Source organism: Peromyscus eremicus, chromosome 9 (assembly GCF_949786415.1).
Source record: "Peromyscus eremicus chromosome 9, PerEre_H2_v1, whole genome shotgun sequence".
NCBI classification, from domain to species: Eukaryota; Metazoa; Chordata; class Mammalia; order Rodentia; family Cricetidae; genus Peromyscus; species Peromyscus eremicus.
In genome coordinates, this window is record NC_081425.1 from 20,129,417 (window position 1) to 20,150,232 (window position 20,816).

General features: G+C 41.6%; 1 protein-coding gene across 2 annotated transcripts in view; it reads right to left on the reverse strand.

The window, feature by feature from the left end:
• Window positions 1–20,816, reverse strand: part of Slain1 (SLAIN motif family member 1) — a 57,581-nt gene that overhangs the window by 17,352 nt on the left and 19,413 nt on the right. Inside the window, exons 3-5 of one of the 2 annotated variants that reach the window (XM_059273234.1) lie at window positions 6,089–6,238; window positions 4,928–5,077; window positions 2,384–2,725 (exon numbers count right to left, since the gene is read on the reverse strand). In XM_059273234.1, coding sequence (XP_059129217.1) covers window positions 2,384–2,725; window positions 4,928–5,077; window positions 6,089–6,238 — 642 coding nt within the window. The remainder of the gene's footprint in view (window positions 1–2,383; window positions 2,726–4,927; window positions 5,078–6,088; window positions 6,239–20,816) is intronic. The other variant, XM_059273235.1, reaches the window with a different exon arrangement.

The following is a 20,816-nucleotide window of genomic DNA, read 5'->3' on the forward strand; positions in this document are numbered from 1 at the left end:
GAGTCTATGAGAGGCTATTGGTGAAAGTGCAATCCAGGTTCAGCAGAAGACCCCAGTGTTTTGGAGATGCCAGTACCATGGGATGACCACCAAAGGCAGCAGTGGCAGCAGCAGCAGCTGTGAGTGGAGCCAGCCCAGCCAGAGCCAAGCTGTGTGCGTTGCAGAGGGTGGAGGCAGAGAAGTGATCCAAGCCCTTTGGAGGAGTCCAGAAGATCGTGAGTGGATCCCAGACATTGGATGGCTGGAATTTGGTTTTGCTTTGATTTGACTGTGACTGTACCCTTATTTTTCCCTCTTGAAGTAAGAAAGTATTTTACTGGAGGCCATGGTTGAGAAACTGAATTTTAAAAGACTTTAGATTTTAAGAAATTGGTTATTTTAAAGGGACTAGAATTTTATTATGTCTGAGTTTGTAAAGACTGTGGGACTTTCAAAGTTATTTATGTTTTTAATGTGATATCTTGGGGATGAATAAAAAAAGATGGGTTGTGACTTAATAGTGATGTGTTTTGTGTGTCAACTTGACACAAGCTAGAGTCATTAGAGAGGAAGGAGCCTCAGTTGAGGAGATGCCCCCCATGAGATCCAGCTGTAAGGCATTTTCTCAATTAGTGATCGCTGGGGGAGCGTCCAGCTCACTGTGGGTGGCACCATCCTTGGGCTGGTGGTCCTGGGTTCTTTAAGAAAGCAAGCTGAGCAAACCATGGGAAGCAAGGCAGTAAGCAGCTTCCCTCCACAGCCTCTGCATCAGCTCCTGCCTCCAGAATCCTACCCTGTTTGATTCCCTGTCCTAACTCCCTTTGGTGATGAATAGCAATGTCAAGTGTAACTGAATAAACCCTTCTCAACTTGCTTTTTAGTCATGGAGTTTCCTCACAGAAACAGTGGTCTAAACTAAGACAGCGGCCGAGACGGAGAGCCAGCAGCTGGCTGCATGACAGACTCAACTGCGGTGCCTGAAAACAGCTTCAGGTAGCAAGGCCAGGTGCCCACCCTCCAGCTGTGACAGTGTCATGATAGCCAGTAATCATGGGGAATGGAGCACCATCTGGCTACCATTAGGAGCTTTAAGATACTAGTTGCTAGGACTTTCTTTAGCCCAGTCTTACATTTAAATCTGAAGGTATCGAGAGAAACTCAGAATATAATGCTTTAAATACTTTCAAATGAACTTTTAGTTTGCTCAATAATACAAGTATGGCAGAAGAAATGATGAAAACTAAAATGTGTAACATTTGATCTGTAATCCAATTTGTATTCACCCTGGTGACACTTAAAAATATTATTTTACTTGTAGATTTTGAGAAATGATATGTTTTAATAATTAAAGGCTGTAACTACATAGGTCCAAAACAGTTAAGTAGTTTCTTCCAGCTTTCTAGGCTGTGCATGGAGGTCTGGCTGATCATAAATACACACATACACCAGCCTTGGGGTATTACATGATTGTTCTCTCTGTAGTTCTTGGTAGTCACAGAGTCAAACTCCTTGGAATATGAGGAAGAGAACAGTCAAAAAATATGAAAGAGAATTATACCCCATCACACCAACATTACAGATGAACTTTTCACGAACATGCCACATAGCCATTTCCCCAATCCTACTGCTTCACAGGCACTAAAGTTAGTATCTGAAGCACGCTTTACCAGACTCCACCTAAATCTGGGTGTGCAAGAGCAGCATCCTCTCAACATTGTCTAAGTTCAAAACCCATGGTAAGAGGCTAGTGATGTTATGAATGCAGCACATGGCCTTCGATGACATGGAGCCTGGCCATGAAGTCCTCAGGCTGCACAGTATGGCCGCCCTACAGTGGGCAAACAGCAACACAAAGATCTCCACACTCAGAGGCTGGAGAGACGGCTCAGTCAGTAAAAGACACACAGTACAAGCATAAGGACCTGAGTTCAGATCCCCCAGCACTCAAAAAGAATTCCTATGATCTCAGCTCTGGGAAAGCAGACAGACGCACCCTTGGCTTGTCAGCCAGCCAGTAGAGCCATATCAGCGAGCTCCAGATTCAGAGGAATACCTAGTCTCAGAAAATAAGGTGAAGAAAAAATTAAGGCAACAGCCATTGACCTCTAACCTCAGCACACATACGTGCATATGTGTATGTGTGTGTGTGTGTGAGCGCGAACGCGTATATGTGTGTGTGTTCAAGAGCAGTGTGCACACACAAATACACAAAAAGATCTTCACACCTCAATGTGATTCTGAGGGGGGATCATCATGGTAGTTTTCCTGAAGTCAGACATCTATAAATCCGAGACACAGCTAGAAAATAGTCAATTTTAGATGTAAATTTAGACCAAACTGATAAGGATGAACTCAGATCTGAGAAACACCTGCCAAGAATTGGTGGCTAGAAAACATAACCTACCTCCATTGGTCCTATTTGGTTGCTGATCTGGAGTTTGGGCTTGGGGTGAATAATACTGTGGCTGCTGGAAATTATTTGAAGGAAAATACTGGGAACTGGGGCTCCTCCTACAGTCTCGAATGCTGGAGAAAGTCTGTGAGTGGGGAATTCCTCTTTGGAAAGGTGAACACCTCGGGAGACGAGGCTGAGGTGGCGGCAAATGATCGAACTCTTCCTCGTCCTCCAGGCTGTACCGGTCATATTCCTGGTCACTACACGTCCCTTTTTTTCCTGAACTCAGTGACACACTGGAACTGTGTCTGGACACGGATGCCGAAGTGGAAGCGTAGTCTTGCCTGAGACCTATGGAAGCAAACAGCACCATGAGAAAGTTCATGTAACTAACATTAAACTACAACTCATATGTTTACTTTAAAATGACAATGAATTACTCAAACAAGGACACACCACCTTGTTTCAGGTTATTAAATCCCCTCCCAACACAAACAAAAGCATACATTTATTTACCAAACATATATCTAATGTTAGGTCAGTCAACATTGAAAAAAATATATCACCGCTCCAGTGAAGGTCAGACCTACCTGACATGACTCCAGACATCATTAGCTACAAAATTCTCCAAATTATTCCTTTTCAAGTTTGTAAATAGTTAGAAAATCAGAGTTTAGGAAGAAATATTATTATTATTATTATAGTTTCCTGGGAGCTAGTACAATTAGAAAAACCCGGTCCCTGATGGAGTAAGGAACCTGCTCCCTCTATCAATGTCTGGGCCAAGAAGAAAGATTAAAACCTGACGTGCAAACATTTTCTAGCAAGGTCATGACTCCTCTAATCTTTGTTACTAGCTAGTATTTCCTCCATAGTATGGTGGTGTTTTAATGCTTCAGCAGTCTTAGGTTATCTTAAAAAGCAACCACCCCAAAGACAGTCAAACTGCAACGTTTCCACTATTTAGCCTTGTGTCTCTCTTCAGGATCACTTAATATCTGAAACTGACATCCAGTCTTTTTCCAGACTAAAGCACTTAAATTTGCCATTAATGATACAAAATAATCACCTTGCTCTGCTCTTCAACATGTATCTTATTAAAGCCTCTGTAAGTATCCCCACGTTTTTCATCGTACTCTTGACTAATTGTCAAAGCAAGAAATTGGTGTGTTTAACTATTTCCACTATACTAGCCTGAAAAGATAATCTAAAAACAAGCTTTGCCCAGTTCTGCGATGTACATCTTCTTGTGCCCTTGAAATACAGTACCGATGCCTCTGAAGCACGTCACACAGATACTTCATAAAGTGCTCCATTTCCAGTAGTCCTCCACAGTTACTTATTCTGGAGCATATTTATGCATTTTTAATTGAATTTTTTAAGATTACTATAGACTCCCACAAAGCCCTAAGAAATAATACTAGCACTTCACCCAGCTTCTAACAGTTTTGCAAATTTGTGGACTAGCATAATAATTAAGGTATTGACAGTGATATAATCCACCCATTTTACTCAGATTTTTTCATTTACTTATGCATGTACAGGTTAATATTAAGTTTCTTGTAATTTTACTAGCTACATGTTTTTATGCCATTCAAAATACTAAATAGTTCTATACCATGAAAATCCCTTGTGTTATGCTTTTAGAGGCATATCTACCACCCTCTCCTTTCCAAGACCCAACCCCATCCACCAACATCCTACATTTCTAAAGTTCTACCATTTCAAAATGTTACACAAATGGAATCACACTGCATACAATCTCTTGTATCATCTTGTTTTCATTTTTATGATTCCCTGGAGCCTACCCAAGATGTCCTACCAACAGCTTGCTCATGTTTGTTGATGAGTAGTATTCCATGGTATGGACACACCACCCTTACTTAACCATTCATTGTGGAAGGGCATCTCAACACAGTCCAGTTAGAGAATGGTGGAATACAAGAGAAATGTCCTCCATAGTCTCAGGCATAGTCTCAGTCCTCTGTCTGGGGACATGTAGGAGCTGTGAGCCCTGCCACAGAGGGAGTAAGTACTTCACCAGAGGCAGGCCTTGAGTGTTCATAGCCTTGCCTTGCTTCCGCTGCACTCTCTGCCTCTGCTTTGCTGTTACAGATGTGAGCTCCAGCTTCCTTCTCCTGCCACTGAGCCTGCTGCTCACTGCCATGCCTCCACCATGCCATGATGGACGCTTGCTCCTCTGGAACCACAGGCAAAAATAAATCCCCTTTTCCTTAAGTTGCCTGTGGTCATGGCGTTTTACCCCAAGAGAGAAGACGATTGCAAATACAGACGCTAAGAGTATGTGTGTATAGATTTTTATGTGAACACACATTCCTACCGCTGTGAGAGAAATGTTCAAGAATGCCTACAATCTCCACAGATCAATGTGACGCTGAGAGTATGCCTAATACCCACAATGCTCTTCGGCACTTGAAGGACATGTCACTCTTCCAACTACAGAGGAAGGTGACATAGGACCAAGAATCCACTCCCTGGGAAAAGTGCCTGGCTCCACCCACCACTTATAGTGCCTCGATTAAAAGAACATACTCTCTTCTTGTAGACGAGCCATGATCTGAACATCAGTGAGGTCCTGTAACTTATATCCCATGGATATAGAGTCATCTTCCAATTCTGAAGTACTCAGCTCACTGTCAATAGACGACTGGGGGCTAAGAGGGGACCCCCTGGAGGTGTAACCTAAAACACAGAGGAAATATATTATTATTTAGAGAAATGGTAAGTATACATGTGTTAAAAATTCATACGCAAGTGGCATTTTTCTTGTTTACATGATGTAACAAAAAGACTGACGTTGTCATTTGACAAACAATAAATACATCTTTACATGTTCACAATAGCTAAGTGTGAAGTAATTTATTTACTGTTTTTTAATCCAACTTGTAGAATGAAAACATAATCACCCATACTGTCTACTAAAAAGTTAATGCACAAAACTAAGGGTGTGGTGTTTGAAAAAATATATATGTATATGTGTGTGTGTGTACACATGTATACTTCAAACTAATACAGATGAATACATCTCTGGCAATAACTGATTACATATTTCACAATTAAATTTAGCCTAGTCCATTTTTAGTGGGCAGACACAGTAGTGCCATAAATGGAAAATGTCATGCATAAAAGACACATTAATGTAAAGACATATATATGTCATAATTTAGAGCAGTGAGCAATCATGGAAATCTTGCTGAAACCCAGTGAAAACTAATCAGTAGGTTAAGAAAATGAACCAAGAAGGAAAGAGCCAGATGAAAGGGTGTTGTGGGACGGATTCGCGCCAATGCTGAGACCAGAAAGGCAATGGTGAGACTAGTCTTGTGAAAAGCCAGTACAACCCTTCCTTCCCTGAAGCCTGGATTTTAAAAGCTAACAGAAAACACGAACTGCTTAGAAAATGACGTAAAGTCATGTGACTCTGGTATCAGTAGAGAGCTACCTAAACTGTGCTCACACCCCATCTAGGTCAGGCATTTGCTAAAGAGGGCAGACGGTCTACCAAGCACAGCTGAGACCAAGCAGTAGCCGAGCACCCAGCACACGAACTCGGGTGCTTTCTACCCAGAGTAAGCGTGTGGCATGACCTCCATGATACTAGTCACCCTCCGGATCCCCATGGCAGATGGATGTGAGTCGTGTTTCATGACTAAGTAGCAAAGCAAGCAGCTGGTCAGGAAGTTGAAAGATTACCTGTTCTCTCGGGTGTTAGTATTGCTTTGTTGGAGGTTTTAGAGGAGCTGGGAGTACTAATGCCATTGCTATAAGGGCTGAGTCTCGCGACAGGACTATAGGGGAAAGCCAGGGAAGCAGGCGACGAGAAGAGGCTCCGCCATCGGCTGGCTGTCACAGAAGCAAACACAGCAGCAGTTAGCGCTACGGAGGAGGCACGTGCCCTTCATCACAGGGACAAAGGAGACTTTTTTAAGGAAGGAAAACAAAGCAACTTTTCACACGTTAACGGACTTCCATTTACCTAAGGAAAAATGTGCAAAAACATGAGGCCTCGTTTGCACAACCACTGAGAAATAGCCAATCTGCATCACTCTGATTAAAGGAATATGCCTGTGTGAAAGGGAAACTTCGAATCTCTACATCAGAAATATTTTCCATTTCTGAACAAAACAATAAGTGTTTTGTGATCACATAAAACAAACAAACAATACCGAAAGATTAAAAACAATAAAAAACTTGAGGTTTCTAGAACCTGTTCTTAATGTTTAGAGCCCTAAAAAATTGTTTTATTTACTTTCAAGTGCAGTTAATTTAAGAACATATTGATCAAAAAAATTTTATGTAGATTTGTCTAGAGAGGTGGCTCAGCAGTTAGGAGCACTTGTTGCTCTTGCAGAGACCCTGTGTTTCCAGCACCCCCCTGGTGGCTAACTACCATTCCTACCTCCAGGTCTTGGGAAAGAGTTTCTGACCTCCATGAGCACCAGGCATGCACATGGAACACATACACACATGCGGAACAGTACTCATACAAGTTCCATCAATCTATTTTTTTAATTTTATATAGAAATTTGGATTTGGATTGCAAGACACTCATAAGGACTATTATGTTCCCAGAGGCCTTGGGTTTAAGACAAGCTTTGGAAGAAGTGGTATACAAACCACAGGAAGCCAGCCCCACCAACACACCATAGCAGCTAATTTAAATGGCAGTGGGAGAGACTACCAGTGATTGCCTTTCTTTATAAGAATCTGCAGATTTTTCTGTAAGGAACAAATGTGTGTGTAATTTTTAAAGGCAGACTATCAGATTAGTATTTTAATACTATTTTGATATGAAATTAAAAAACAAAGGAATTGTGCCTACAATCAACACATAATCTAAATCTTCAGTTATATCCCATATCCTAATTAGTTTCTCTCCCTCAAAATTACTTCTTCCTTGTGTAGCACAAATCTTAAAAGGTCTTATTAATGAAAACAAACCCAGAGCCAGGTATTGGGGTGAACGCTGAAAGATCAGAGAAACAGAACAAGCCACATCCAACCTCACCTTGCCAATTCCTCAGCTGATCTTGTTTCCTCAGATTGAAAGCCTCTGAGTCCTCATCTGAATGGATCTCAGCTGAACTTCTGCTAAAAGCTAAAAGCTAAAAAGGCTTTAGTTCCTGGTCCTCATGCCTTACGTACCTTTCTGATTCCTGTTATCACTTCCTGAGATTAAAGGCGTGTGTCACCATGCCTGGCTGTTTTCAGTGTGGCTTTGAACTCAGAGATCCAAACAGATCTCTGCCTCCAGAATGCTAGGATTAAAGGCGTGTGCTACCACTTCCTAAACCTATGTTTAATATAGTGGCTGTTCTGTCTCTGACTCCCAGATAAGTTTATTGTGGTGCACAATATATCAACCACATCCTTGTTAATCTTAAGTTCATGAAAAAGACCCTACATGACAAAACCTTTAGTGAATCACAAACATTTCCTCAGTCTTCACAGCAGGACAACCACTAAGGTTGTCAAAGTTTACTTTTCCCAAAGGCAATCACTTAGACATAGCAAGCAGAAGGGAGAAATGGAGTCAGTCTAAACATTTGACAAAATGTAAAGAAACTCTGAAAAGCATTCCCAGGGCCTTTCTAAGGTGAGCACTGATGAGTACCCACCCACGGGAGAATCGCTCAAAATGGCCAGCGGCATGGGGAGAAATGGTGGATGTGGGCAGTCAAGCAAACAGGGAGCTGAAGAACCGGGATTCTGCGGGTCCTTGAAAATCCTATCAAGGTCGTTTAGAAGAGCAGACTGTGTCTTCTTCCTTCAGTACAGAGCTTTAGATATGAGTACTACTTCAATTATGTAAATATGGTTTTATTTCCTATATACATTTTTTAAAAAGCCAGCAAAGCAACTATGTTCATGACAACATTCAGAATCCTCAGGTTGCCTGGGAGACGGTGCCATGAGATCTGGTTCCTAACGGACACGGGTCCTACGTGTCCCTTCTTCAACCTGCGTGTCTGTGCATCAGCAGCTCTCGCTCTGACCCAGAGCAGACGTGGACCCCAAGGACCTTGGCTCTGACTTGACCCCCAATATACTGCAAAACTGCAGTGAGTATGCAGCACACACACTAGGTAGCTGTTCTTACATCTTCAATCTCTACTACTGGGTGTCTGTCATTACAAATTCTATATTGAACAAACAAAGTCAATAGTTCTTTGTGACTGCTAACTTGCTTGACAGACAATGGTATTTTATATGAGTCTGATCGCTTGCCAGGCAAATCACAATGACTTTGTGTTCTCGCCCACAGATGCAGGGGACAACAAATCCCAAGTAAACAGCCCTCGTTATTCTGCACAATGACTGCAGTGACCCAGCCTCCCTGCACAATGGCACAGTTATTGTGGCTATGACAGCAAGGTCCCAGCTAAGAACACAAATAGCATCTATTGCAAGAAAGAACATTCTATATTGTTCTTCAGCAAGCAACTGGCGTTTAGGGAGAGGGAGTAGAATTATTGTAGAGGCAATCTCATGAAACAATGCTGCTCTATTAGTGCCCAAGGCTGTGAGAGGGAAAGGGAGTGAGAGGCAGGCGGAAGGGATGTTTCCTCTCATTCCTGTAGAGCTAAAGAACTGCAAAAGAAACAACTTTTATGAATAACAAAAAAGGGGCAGTTTATGTCTTCAATTATTTTTTCTGATTTTGTTTATTTGGGGTGTGTTTTGTTTGTTCTTTTGAGACAAATTCTTTCTCATATAGCACACACTGGCCCCAAACTTACTATGTAACTGAGGCTGGCCTTGAACTCCGGTACTGCCCCCATGGCCAAAGTGCTGGGATTACAGATGTATGCCATCATATCCAGCTAGCAGAGCTGACTGTCTTAATACGAAGATTGTAACTTGTAGGATACTCAAAGATGCCCAAAATGACCCTAAGAGGAGGAAGACAATCTTACCAAGGCAGAAAATGGTGACAAACTCCTCTACAACAATTTCCCTTTATTCCTACTCTAAGAAAAGGCTTAGCCTGAGAAAAACTGGAGAAGACATGGGTTGTGTTTTTTCATTGAATTTTAACCCTTTGGGGGAAAGAAGGTCAAATGTGCTTAGTCATCTGCTCATTTATTTCCTGTGCATATTCAAACTTTTCAAACTTAAAATAAATGGATATTTATGAAATTGTTGTTATACCTTATTGTGCATAACTACGAGGGAAAAATCCTAGGTTAAGTCCTCCAGTGATGACATTAAGCCAGTCCCAGGAGGGTGGCAAACGGTTGTCGCTTTCAGAAAGAACTTACAGGTTTTGCATCCCAACCCCCAAAGAAATATTGTGTGGATGAGAGAAATTCCCAGGAACATTGACAGTCCTACCTTCCTTCAATCAGCTTTGCCTAAACACACATAAAACACAGGGACTATTCAGATTTCATTGAATACATGTCTGTGCATATTATCAAAATCAAACTGAAGAACCAATATGACCTAATCCATGTGAAAGAAAAACCTGATCTAATTAAAATCTCAGGGATGACCCTCAAGAGGTCGGTTCTACACTAAACTGAGAATTCAAAAACCAAAGAGTATATACGGGGCTAGAGAGAAGGCACAGGGGCTGCTCTTCCTGAGGACCTGAGCTTGACTGCCAGCACCCAGGCCCAGTGGCTCACAGCCACCCCTGTATCCAGTTTCAGGGGATCTGATGCCCTCTTCTGGCCTCCACAGTTACAAATACACACACGGCATATAACCACAGACCCCCACACATACACAGAAATAACAGAGTAAAAAAACAACTAACGCTATCAAATGTTCTCCAGACAACTCTTTTCCTACTTTCTTCTCTGTGGAGATGAGCTTCTCTCTAGAAACTTCTAAGCCATTTGGGAACCATTAGCACACACTAATAATGTTAAACATGGTAAAACTGATCATATCTATCGACTTGAAAAACCATCTTACCACTCCTAGTCTGACAGCTACACTATTTTATCCAATTCCTTAAACTAACAGTGCTCAGCATGTCTTTGAAGACAAAGGTAATCTAACACAACATTTCAAGCCAGCTATAGGTTAAGTGAAAAAAAAAATGCCCGCAGCACACTCCCCCATATTCATAAGTAAATCTAAATCACTGAACTTAATCGGGATTAATCTTGTGACTCGCAGTTAATGATTTTTATATTACTAATGGTGAGGGTCTGTGACTGGGGAAACCAACCTGTAAAGATGAGCTAAATGGGAGCCACTGTCTACAGGAACTATGAACCAGTCTGGGTTGCACAGTGAAAATGAAAACACAAGCCAGTCGGCAGTAAACCACACAAAAGGCCAAGAAGGCTTCCTCAATTCTGAAAAGTCAACATCCTCTAAAATCTCCAGCAAGCTCAGAGCTTCAGTCCTGTTGAAAGGGTTCACACACACACACACACACACACACAGCTGTCAATTACAAAGCCTCTGTGCTGTTTAATCAGGTGAAGAAGCCCTGGAGGACGGAGCTTTGATCTCTCCAAGGGCGTCTCACAATAAGTACTTCACATTTCTACTGAGGTAGCCCTGGTCCCTATCCTTTCCAGCTGCTTACTACACTAAGAGGTACAGACAAAGCTGCAGCATGCAGCCACTATGCCAGCTCTTGAGGCAGCAGGCTCCCGTCCACCCCTCTAGGAAAGCAGGTGACCTAGAGTCAGTGTCGCCCCAGACGGGTAGGGTGATGCTGCCCTAACAGAGGCAACTCCAGAGCAGCTCAGTGTTGGCTCTTCAGACTTAAATTCTTCTATAAACTCTTTAACAGTAAATTTTCCTAAGCTTTACACAGACTCTTCTTCTAAGTCATGATCTTCTCGCTCCTCGCTCTGGCCTCTCTTCTCAAACAGCTATATGTATAATCTCCGTCATTTCCTATGGTTTTGCCTTGCAGAGCTGGCCAACTGTCATGTCAACCTTGGTAAGCAGTCTTGTGCAACTCTGACAGGAAGGGAGGGAGGGAGGGACGGAGGGACGGAGGGAGGGAGGGAGGAAGCATGCCTATAAAATGATACAGACCATCGATATTTACAATACACATTCAGAGCCATTCAGTATTTGCCAAGAGCTACAGAAACCAACAGAGGTCAGTTCCCAGTGGCTACTGGCTCTTTCTCACAGAAACACACCACAGACTACTGCTCTCCACTCTTGCTGGGAAGCATGCCTGGCCCTACATTCCCACCTGCTTTTTAAAATGCATGTCTCCCTTCACTTGTGTAGGCACCACTATCACACTATAAAGTACCAGATGCCACACACACTGAAATGAATAAAATATGGGGAATGGCCACCCCTCCCTCCCACTCTAACTTCTAAATAGCGGCTATTACAAAAGAGGAGCGAGCAGCCAGGGAAAGACAGCAATGCAGGAAACGGAATAAAGCACAGTGAGTAGCACACTCGGAGCAAAGCTTGGACAGTGAGGAGGTGTTCCAACAGAAGACGTGAAGTTTAAGGGCCCTGGCAGGGGTAGAGCCTTTGTGTGTCAGAATGCCCTTCTAGAATGAGAGGACACCGGTGAATGGGCAAAGGCACAAAAGAGAAGTATCCAGCCTAGACTGGCAAATGTTTAGGCCAAGGCCGAGAGCATATGTGAGTAGAGCTGGGCCTAAAGACACTAGTAGGAGAGGGGATACCACCTCCTGCACTCTGTACACCTTACAGCTAGAAGGGACTTTGGCAAGGAGACAGCTCCAGTTAGATGTGTATTTCGTGATGACAGCCACACAGACTGATGACTGCAAGGACAACCAAGGAGGCTTCCCCAGCAAATTCAGAGAGCCATGGTCCTCACTAACACATGCTCAGAACACCTGGTCAGAATGGGTACAGTCAGTGTGTCTGAGCTGGAGTGGAGACTTTGCTACCCAGTGACTATGGGAGTGGAGGAAGGAAGAAAACAGTCACACCATCCATGAAACAAAGGACATGAGAGACACGTGCTGAAATCCAAGACAAAGCCGAGCTGAGGTAGTCACTGGACAGGCCCATGTGCTGGTGCCCAGGACAGAACTAGAATTCAGGCAAGGACAGCAAGACAGAAGCAGGAAAGTCCAACAAGCAGGTGTGGGGTCAAGGGGAAACCGTCGACGAGAAAGAGCTCGCTCGGAGAAGAGTGACGAGGGGAAGACAAGGGCTTCAAGGGAAGAATGATTAAGAATGGATATATGGAGCCAAGATGGCGGCCTAGAATCCAAGAACTTGAGAGCTAAGGCAGAAGAATTGCCCTGAGTTCCAGTCCGTCCTGGGCTACAGAGTGAAAAGGGGTAAAAGGTAAAGAGTAGATATATGGAGAACCAGCCAAGGAACCTGAGAAATGTCACCTTTAAGGATGCAAGGGACTCGAAGAAAAGATTGGTGTAAGACAAAAAGACACAAAACAAAAGACTAGTAGAGAAGGATTGATGTGGTAGCTGTTGCCTTTTTTTAAGGAAAAGCTGTCACACAGGAATCCTGTAGAAGAGGACAAGAAAAGGCTACTAGCCTGGGCAACTCAGATCCTATGAACACAAATTACAGAGGAAGATGGAGAAACTAGTGCTAGCAGATCAAATAGATAGGAGATGAAGAAAAAAACTTTAAAGAAAGCTTGACTACAACAGGAGAATTGTGGTTTGAGCTACGAGGGACTCGAGGATAAAGGGAAAGGGAGGTGGTGTTTTGGAGTAAAAATATCTGTGTGTTCACAGAATGAAGAGAATGGACCAGTGGAGAAAAGGAAACATGCAAAAAAGGGAAGGCAAGTCTGCTGTGGGATGGTCTGTATGTCAAATGCTCTGATTGGTCAATAAATAAAACACTGATTGGCCAGTGGCCAGGCAGGAAGTATAGGTGGGACTAACAGAGAGGAGAATTGAGAGAACAGGAAGGTGGGAAAGACACTGCCAGCCACCGCCATGACAAGAAGCATGTGAAGATGCCAGTAAGCCACAAGCCACGTGGCAAGGTATAGATTTATAGAAATGGATTAATTTAAGATATAAGAACAGTTAGCAAGAAGCCCGCCACAGCCATACAGTTTATAAGCAATATAAGTCTCTGTGTTTACTTGGTTGGGTCTGAGTGGCTGTGGGACTGGCGGGTGACAGAGATTTGTCCTGACTGTGGGCCAGGCAGGAAACTCTAGCTACACAAGTCAGCTGACCAGAGAGACAGGGCAGAGAGGGAGAGGGAGGAACAGCCTTGGACTGGGAGCCTTGGAAAGAAGGAGAGCATAGGAGATGAATGTGGGTCATATGGAACCTTCTATGTATAAATTCCAGGGCAATAAATACTGTGAGAAGGCGAGAGAGGCTGGCATAGAGTCTCCTGTAGTAATGGTCTGGAATTTATTTTTCAGGGCTGGGAATTAAATCAAGGGCCTTGCACATGCTAAGCAAGTACTCCACCACTGACTACACTATTAACCTTTTGTAACAAGGGTCTGGAATGACCTTCATGGAAAATAAGAAAAAGGGCTAACCAGGGAGAAGTCAAGGGATTGTTTAGAAGATGCTCTCTAGCATATATCTGGAATGATATTAACCTCAACATTTAAGCATCCGAGCTAGCCGCCCGCACCATGTGCTAATCTAGCCATGTGACAGAGGGTCTAGCTGGCCAGAGAAGGCTGCAGATGCACAAAAAGTCAGGTCCACACTGAAAAAAAAGACCTCTAAACAAGTACAGAATGCTTTAAAATGTGCTTAGATGATGAAGAAAAGAAAATGGATATAAACAGTCATAGAAATAAATTAAAGCTTTATATTTTAAGAATGTCTTAACTTCAGATGGAAATCAGGAAATATGTTGCACTGGGGGAGAGGTTATCCCTTTGCTTCCACAGGAAACAAAAAGTATGATCTCAATTTCCAAATGAAAAGGAACAGACTAACAGAATGGGTGAGAAAACAGGACCTATTATTCTGCTGCATCCAAGAAACACATGTTAACATCAAGAATAGAAATCACCTCAGGGTAAATGGGTTGGAAAAAGATATTCCAAGCAAATGGAACTAAGAAACAAGCTGGTCTAGTCATTTTAATATCTCACGAAATAGATTTCAAACCAAAATTGATCAAAGAGATAGGAAAGGACACTATATACTTACTCAAAGAAAAAAAATCCACTAACATGGCAATTTCAATTCTTAACGTCTATACCCCAAAACACAAGGGCACCCAAGTTTGTAAAAAGAAACACTACTACAGCTTAAATCACATATTGACCCTCACACAATGATAGTGGGAGACTTCAATACCATACTCTCCTCAATGGACAGGTCATTCAGACAAAAATTAAACAGAAATAATGGAGCTAACAGATGTTATAAACTAAATGGACCTAATAGACATTTACAGAACATTCATGCAAACACAAAAGAATATACCTTCTCTGTATCTCATGGAACTTTCTTCAAAATTGACAACATACTTGGACACAAAGCAAGTCTCAATAAATACAAGAAAACTGAAGTAACACCCTCTATCCCATCAGACCACCAAAGATAAAAGTTAGATATCAACAACAGAAATAGAAAGCATTACAAATTCATGGAAACTGAATAGCTCTCTACTGAATAAAAAAATGAGTCAAGACAGAAATTAAAGACTTTCTGGAATTCAATGAAAATGAACATAGCATACTCAAACTTATGGGACACAATGAAAGCAGTTCTAAGAGGCACGTTCATGGCACCAAGGGTCTATGTGAAAAACTGGAGAGATCTCATAATAGCAACTTGATAGCACACCTAAAAGCTCTAGAACAAAAAGAAGAAATCACACCCAAAAAGAGTAGATGGCAAGAAATAATCACACTCAGCTGGAACAGTAAAATAGAAACAAAAGAGAAAATACAGAGAATCAATGAAACAAAGGGCTGGTTCTTTGAGAAAATCAACAGGATAGACAAACCCTTATCCAAACTAACTAAAAGGCAAAGAAAGAGCATCCAAATTGACAAAATCAGAAATGAAAATGGGGCCATAACAACAGACCCCAAAGAAATCCAGAATCCTAAGGACATACTTTAAAACCCTGTACTCCACCATATTGAAAAACATAAAAGAAATGGATAATTTTCTTGATATGTATCACTTACCAAACAAATCAAGATCAGATAATCAATTTAAACAGACCTCTAACCCCAAGTGAAACAGATGCAGTCATTAAAAGTCTCCCAATCAAAAGAGCCTAGGGCCAGGTGATTTTAGCACAGAATTCTACCAGATTTTCAAAAAAGAGTCAATTCCACTATTCCTTAAATTATTCCACAAAATAGAAACAGAAAGAACATTGCCCAATTCATTTTATGAGGCCACAGTTACCCTGATACTCGAACCACACAGACTCAGCAAAGAAAGAGAATTGCAGACCAATTTCCCTCATGAACATAGAAGAAAAATATCTACAAACCTAATCCAAGAACACATCAGAAGATCATAGACCATGATCAAGTAAGTTTTATTCCATAGATGCAGGGAGGGTTCAATATATATGAGTCAGTTAATGTAATTCACCATATAAACAAATTGAAGGACAAATAAATGCATGATCATCTCAGATGAAGAAAAGGCCTTTGGCAAAGTTCAACACCCCTTCATGATAAAAGTCTTAGCAAGATTAGGGATACAATGGACATACCTCAATATAATAAAGGCAGTTTACAGCAAGCCAACATCAACTTAAATGTAGAGAAACTCAAAGCAATTCCACTAAAATAAGGAACAAGACAAGGCTGTCTGTCCACTCTTTCCATATATATTCAATATAGTACTTGAAGTCTTAGCTACAGCAATCAGAGTACTGAAGGAGACCAAGGAGATACACATTGGACAGGAAGAAGTCACAGTATCTTTGTTTGAAGATGATATGATAGTATGCATAAGTGACCTTAAAAATCCCACCAGAAAACTCCTACAGCTTGTAAACACTTTCAGCAAAGTAGCTGGATACAAAATTAACTCACAAAAACCAGTAGCCCTCCCATATACAGAGGACAAATGGTCTAAGAATGAGATCAGGGAAACAACACTTTCCACAACAGCCTCAAATATTATAAAATATCTTGGGGTAACTCTAACCAAGCAAGTGAGACACTTGTATGATAAAAAACATCAAGTCACTTAAGAAAGAAATTGAAGAAGATATCAGAAGATAGAAAGATCTCCCATGAACATGGATCAGTAAGATTAGCAGTTAAAAAAAAATGCCATCCTATCAAAAGCAATCTACAGATTCAACACAATCCCCATCAAAATTCTAATACAATTCCTCACAGATCTTAAAAGAATGATTCTTAGCTTCATATGGAAACACACAAAAATCCAGGATAACTAAAACAATCTTGAAAAATAAACTGCTGATAGTTTCATCATCCCTGATTTCAAGTTGTACTACAAAGCTACAATAACAAAACAGCATTTGTTAGCACCAAAATAGACACATTGATCTACGGAATTGAAGACTCAGACATAAATCCACACACCAATGGATGCCTAGTTTTTTTATAATGAGGTCAGAAATATACAGTGGACAAAAGAGAGCATCTTCAACAAATGGTGTTGATCAAACTGGATGTCTGCATCTAGAAGAATACAAATGGATTCATACTTACCTCCCTGCACAAAACTCAACTCCAAACAGATCAAAGACCTCAACATAAAACCAGACACACTGAACTCAACAAAAGAGAAAGTGGGGAATAGCTTTGAACACACTGACACAGGAAATAATTTCTGAACAGATCACCATTAACACAGGCACTAAGTTCAACAATTAAATGGAACCTCCTGAAACTGAGAAGCTTCTGCATGGCAAAGGACACCATCATCCAGACAATGCAGCCACCTATAGAATAAGAAAATATATTTATCTACTACACATGTGATAGAGGGCTAATATCCAAAATATATAGAGACCTAAAAACTAGATATCAAGAAAACAAAAGACCCAATTAAAAATTGGGTACAGATCTAAACAGAGAATGCTCAATACAGGAAACTCAAATGGCTGAAAAACATTTAAAGAAATGTTCAATATCCTTAGCCATCAAGGAAATGCAAATGAGAACTACTTACACTTGTCAGAGGATGTTAAGTAAGATGAACGCTCCTCCACTGCGGGTGAAAGTACAAACTCATACAGCCACTATGTAAATAGTGTGGTGGTTCCTTAGGAAGACAGAAATCAATCTACCTCAAGATCCAGCTATCCCACTCTTGGGCATACACCCAAAGGATGTTCATCCTACTACGGAGACACTTACTCAACCATGTTCACTACTGCTCTATTGTCATTTTGTCTTCTCCCCTGCCCCCAGAGCTGAGGACCGAACCCAGGGCCTTGCGCTTGTGAGGCAAGCGCTCTACCACTGAGCTAAATCCCCAACCCCTGCTCTATTCTTAATAGTCAGAAATTGGAAAGGACTTAAATGTCCCTCAACAGAAGAATGGATAAAGAAAATGTGATACATTACACAATGTTGTATTACTCTGCTGTCAAAAAAAAAGTGACATAAAATTTGTGGGCAAATGGCCGGGCGGTGGTGGCGCACGCCTTTAATCCCAGCACTCGGGAGGCAGAGCCAGGCAAATCTCTGTGAGTTCGAGGCCACCCTGGGCTACCAAGTGAGTTCCAGGAGAGGCGCAAAGCTACACAGAGAAACCCTGTCTCGAAAAACCAAAAAAAAAAAAAAAAATTTGTGGGCAAATGAATGGAAATAGAAAAAAAAAAAATCATCCTGAATGAAGTTCCCCCAGACTCAGAAAGAAAAATAAGTATGTATTTGCTTATATGTAGATACAAAGCCAATGACAACCAAGCTACAATTCATAGAACTACATAGGGTAGGTATATAGTAAAGGACTACAGGGAACAGATAGATCTCCTTAGGAAAGGGAAATAGAATAGAAAGATATGAATGGGGGGGGGGGCTGAAATGGGAGGATCAAGTGAGGAGAGAGGGGGTTATGGAAGGAAATATGGGGGAGACAGCTAAAATTAAGGGGCATTTGAGGGACAGTATAGAAACCTAATACAGTCTAAGCTTCCTGTGCTGGCTACTTTGATGTCAACTTGACACAAGCTTCTGAAGGAAAAGAGCCTCAGTTGAGAAAATACCTCCATCAGACCAAGCTACAAGCAAGCCTGTAGGGCATATTCTTAGTGACTGATGTGGGAGGGCCCAATCCAATGCAAGTAGGGTGGCCCCTGGGCTGGTGGTCCTGGGTTCTATATAGGAAAGCAGGCTGAGCAAGCCATGAAGAGCAAGCCAGTAAGCAGCACCCCTCCATGGTCTCTGCATCAGCTCCTGCTTCCAGGTTCCTGCCTTGTTTGAGTTTCTGTCCTGGCTTCCTTCAATGACAGACTACAATGTGCAAATATAAGCCAAATAAACCCTTTCCTCCCCAACTTGTTTTTTGGTCATAGTGTTTCATCACAGCAACAGAAACCCAAACTAAGACACTTCCTTAAATATATATATATATATATATATATATATATATATATGAAGGCAAACTAAATGAAACCACCTATTAATGGGGAAGACAGTCCTAAATGGCCACCTCTCGTCACGAAATGAAGCTACCAGTACTGTGATTGCATTACAACTGAGTTATTGACCAAAAAGGTCCCATGGGAACCCCCAAACAACCGGGGTTTGGGGTCTATAGGTTGCTCTCCAACTGATGGCAAGGCCCCATTGCTGAAGACAACACCTATCCAACATTGAACACAGCGATGTGGAGCTGGTACCTACAGTACCTACATAGGTCTATGCTAGGCTCCAGTGTCTTTGGTATAAGAAGGTATTCTGCAAGCTATCAAAAGAGAAACATAACCACCAATGCAACCACAAACCCTTAATCTACAATGGTGTCCTACCTGCAAAATAGGCTAGGGCAATGGTGGCACAAAGCTTGTGGGAGTAACCAACCAACAACTGATCTGACGTAAAGCCCACTCCACAAGACAGAATCCATACCCAACACGGCTTGAGTGTCTAAGAGCCAGAGACTAGACAGCCCAGGGACCTAGGGTAAACCAAACACTAGTATAAAAACAAGAAGAAAAATGCAGTGGTAAAATGACTCCTAATGATACTTGCTATAGTAATAGATCTATGCCATGTTCAGCCATCATCAGAGAAGCTTCCTCTTGAAGCAAATGGGAATACAGAGACCCACAGCCAGACAAAATGCAAAGAGTCAAAGACCTTAAAACATTCAGCCCTATTTGGGATATCTCCATCAAATCCCTCCCCTCAGAGCTCAGGGAACCCTGCAGAAGAGGAGGTAGGAAGAGTATAACAGCCATTGAGGATGAAGGACATCAACAAGGCCCTCTAATCAACATGAGCAAAGCTGAAGAGACGGAGGCAGCACACACAGGGCCTGCATGGGTCTGCACCAAGTCCTCTGCAGTTACATTATGGCTTCCAGTGTAGAGTTTTTATGGGGTTTTTATGGGGCTCCTGAATGTGGGAATGAGTGGGTCTCTGATTCTTGTGCCTTCTCTTGGGTTCTTTTCCTTCTGTTGTTTTTGTCAATGTGATAGTTTTTATTATTATTTTGTTGTATTTTTTAAAATGAATGAATACCTAGCCACTAGGGTAAAGGTTAACAACTGAACTGTCACATATCTGCTGGAAAAGAGAAAATCATTTTCTCCAATAGAAAGACACTGTGTATGTCAACCACTCCAGGCCAGGCTTCATGGTCAGGAGTAGCTAACCAACATATAATGGACTCCAAAGCTTTTTGTGTGTTTTTATTTGGTTACATTTTGGTGGTTTATTTTTTGGGTGGTGTTTTATTTTGTTTTCTTGGTTTTGGGGAATTTTGCTGCTATATTGGGTTGTGGTCTTTTTTTGTTTGAGAACTTAAAGTTGGGTAGGTTGGGAGGAATAGAGGATCTAGAAGGACTCGGAGAAGGGAAAGAATATGATCAAAACATATTTAAATTTAAAAATTGTTTTAAACAATAAAAATGTAATAGAAAAAAGTGAGGGATGATGAAAAGAGAAAAATCAAACAAACAGGTGTTCTGATCTGATTCAGGGCTTTCCTATATAGCCTAAGCGCCTCTAAAACTCATGTAGCCCAGGCTGGCCTTGAATTCAAAATCTTCCCACTCCATCCTCCATGTGCTGAAATTATAGACATATGGCACCACACCCAGCTAAATACTTCTTTACTACAGTTTTTCATAACGTAATAAAGGTCAACAAGACTAAATGGACACAGGAATAAGGATCTAGACACCTGAGTTCCAGCTCCATCTTGCCATGGGCTAGTTGTTAGACTTGAGTAAATCGCACCAGTATCCTCAAGCTGGTGTGTTCTTGTTTGGAAAAAAGCAAGTCTGTGGATGGTGATAGGACCATGGTGTACAGTACGAAAGCCAATCATGCATATTATTATCACATTATAATACATTTAATAAA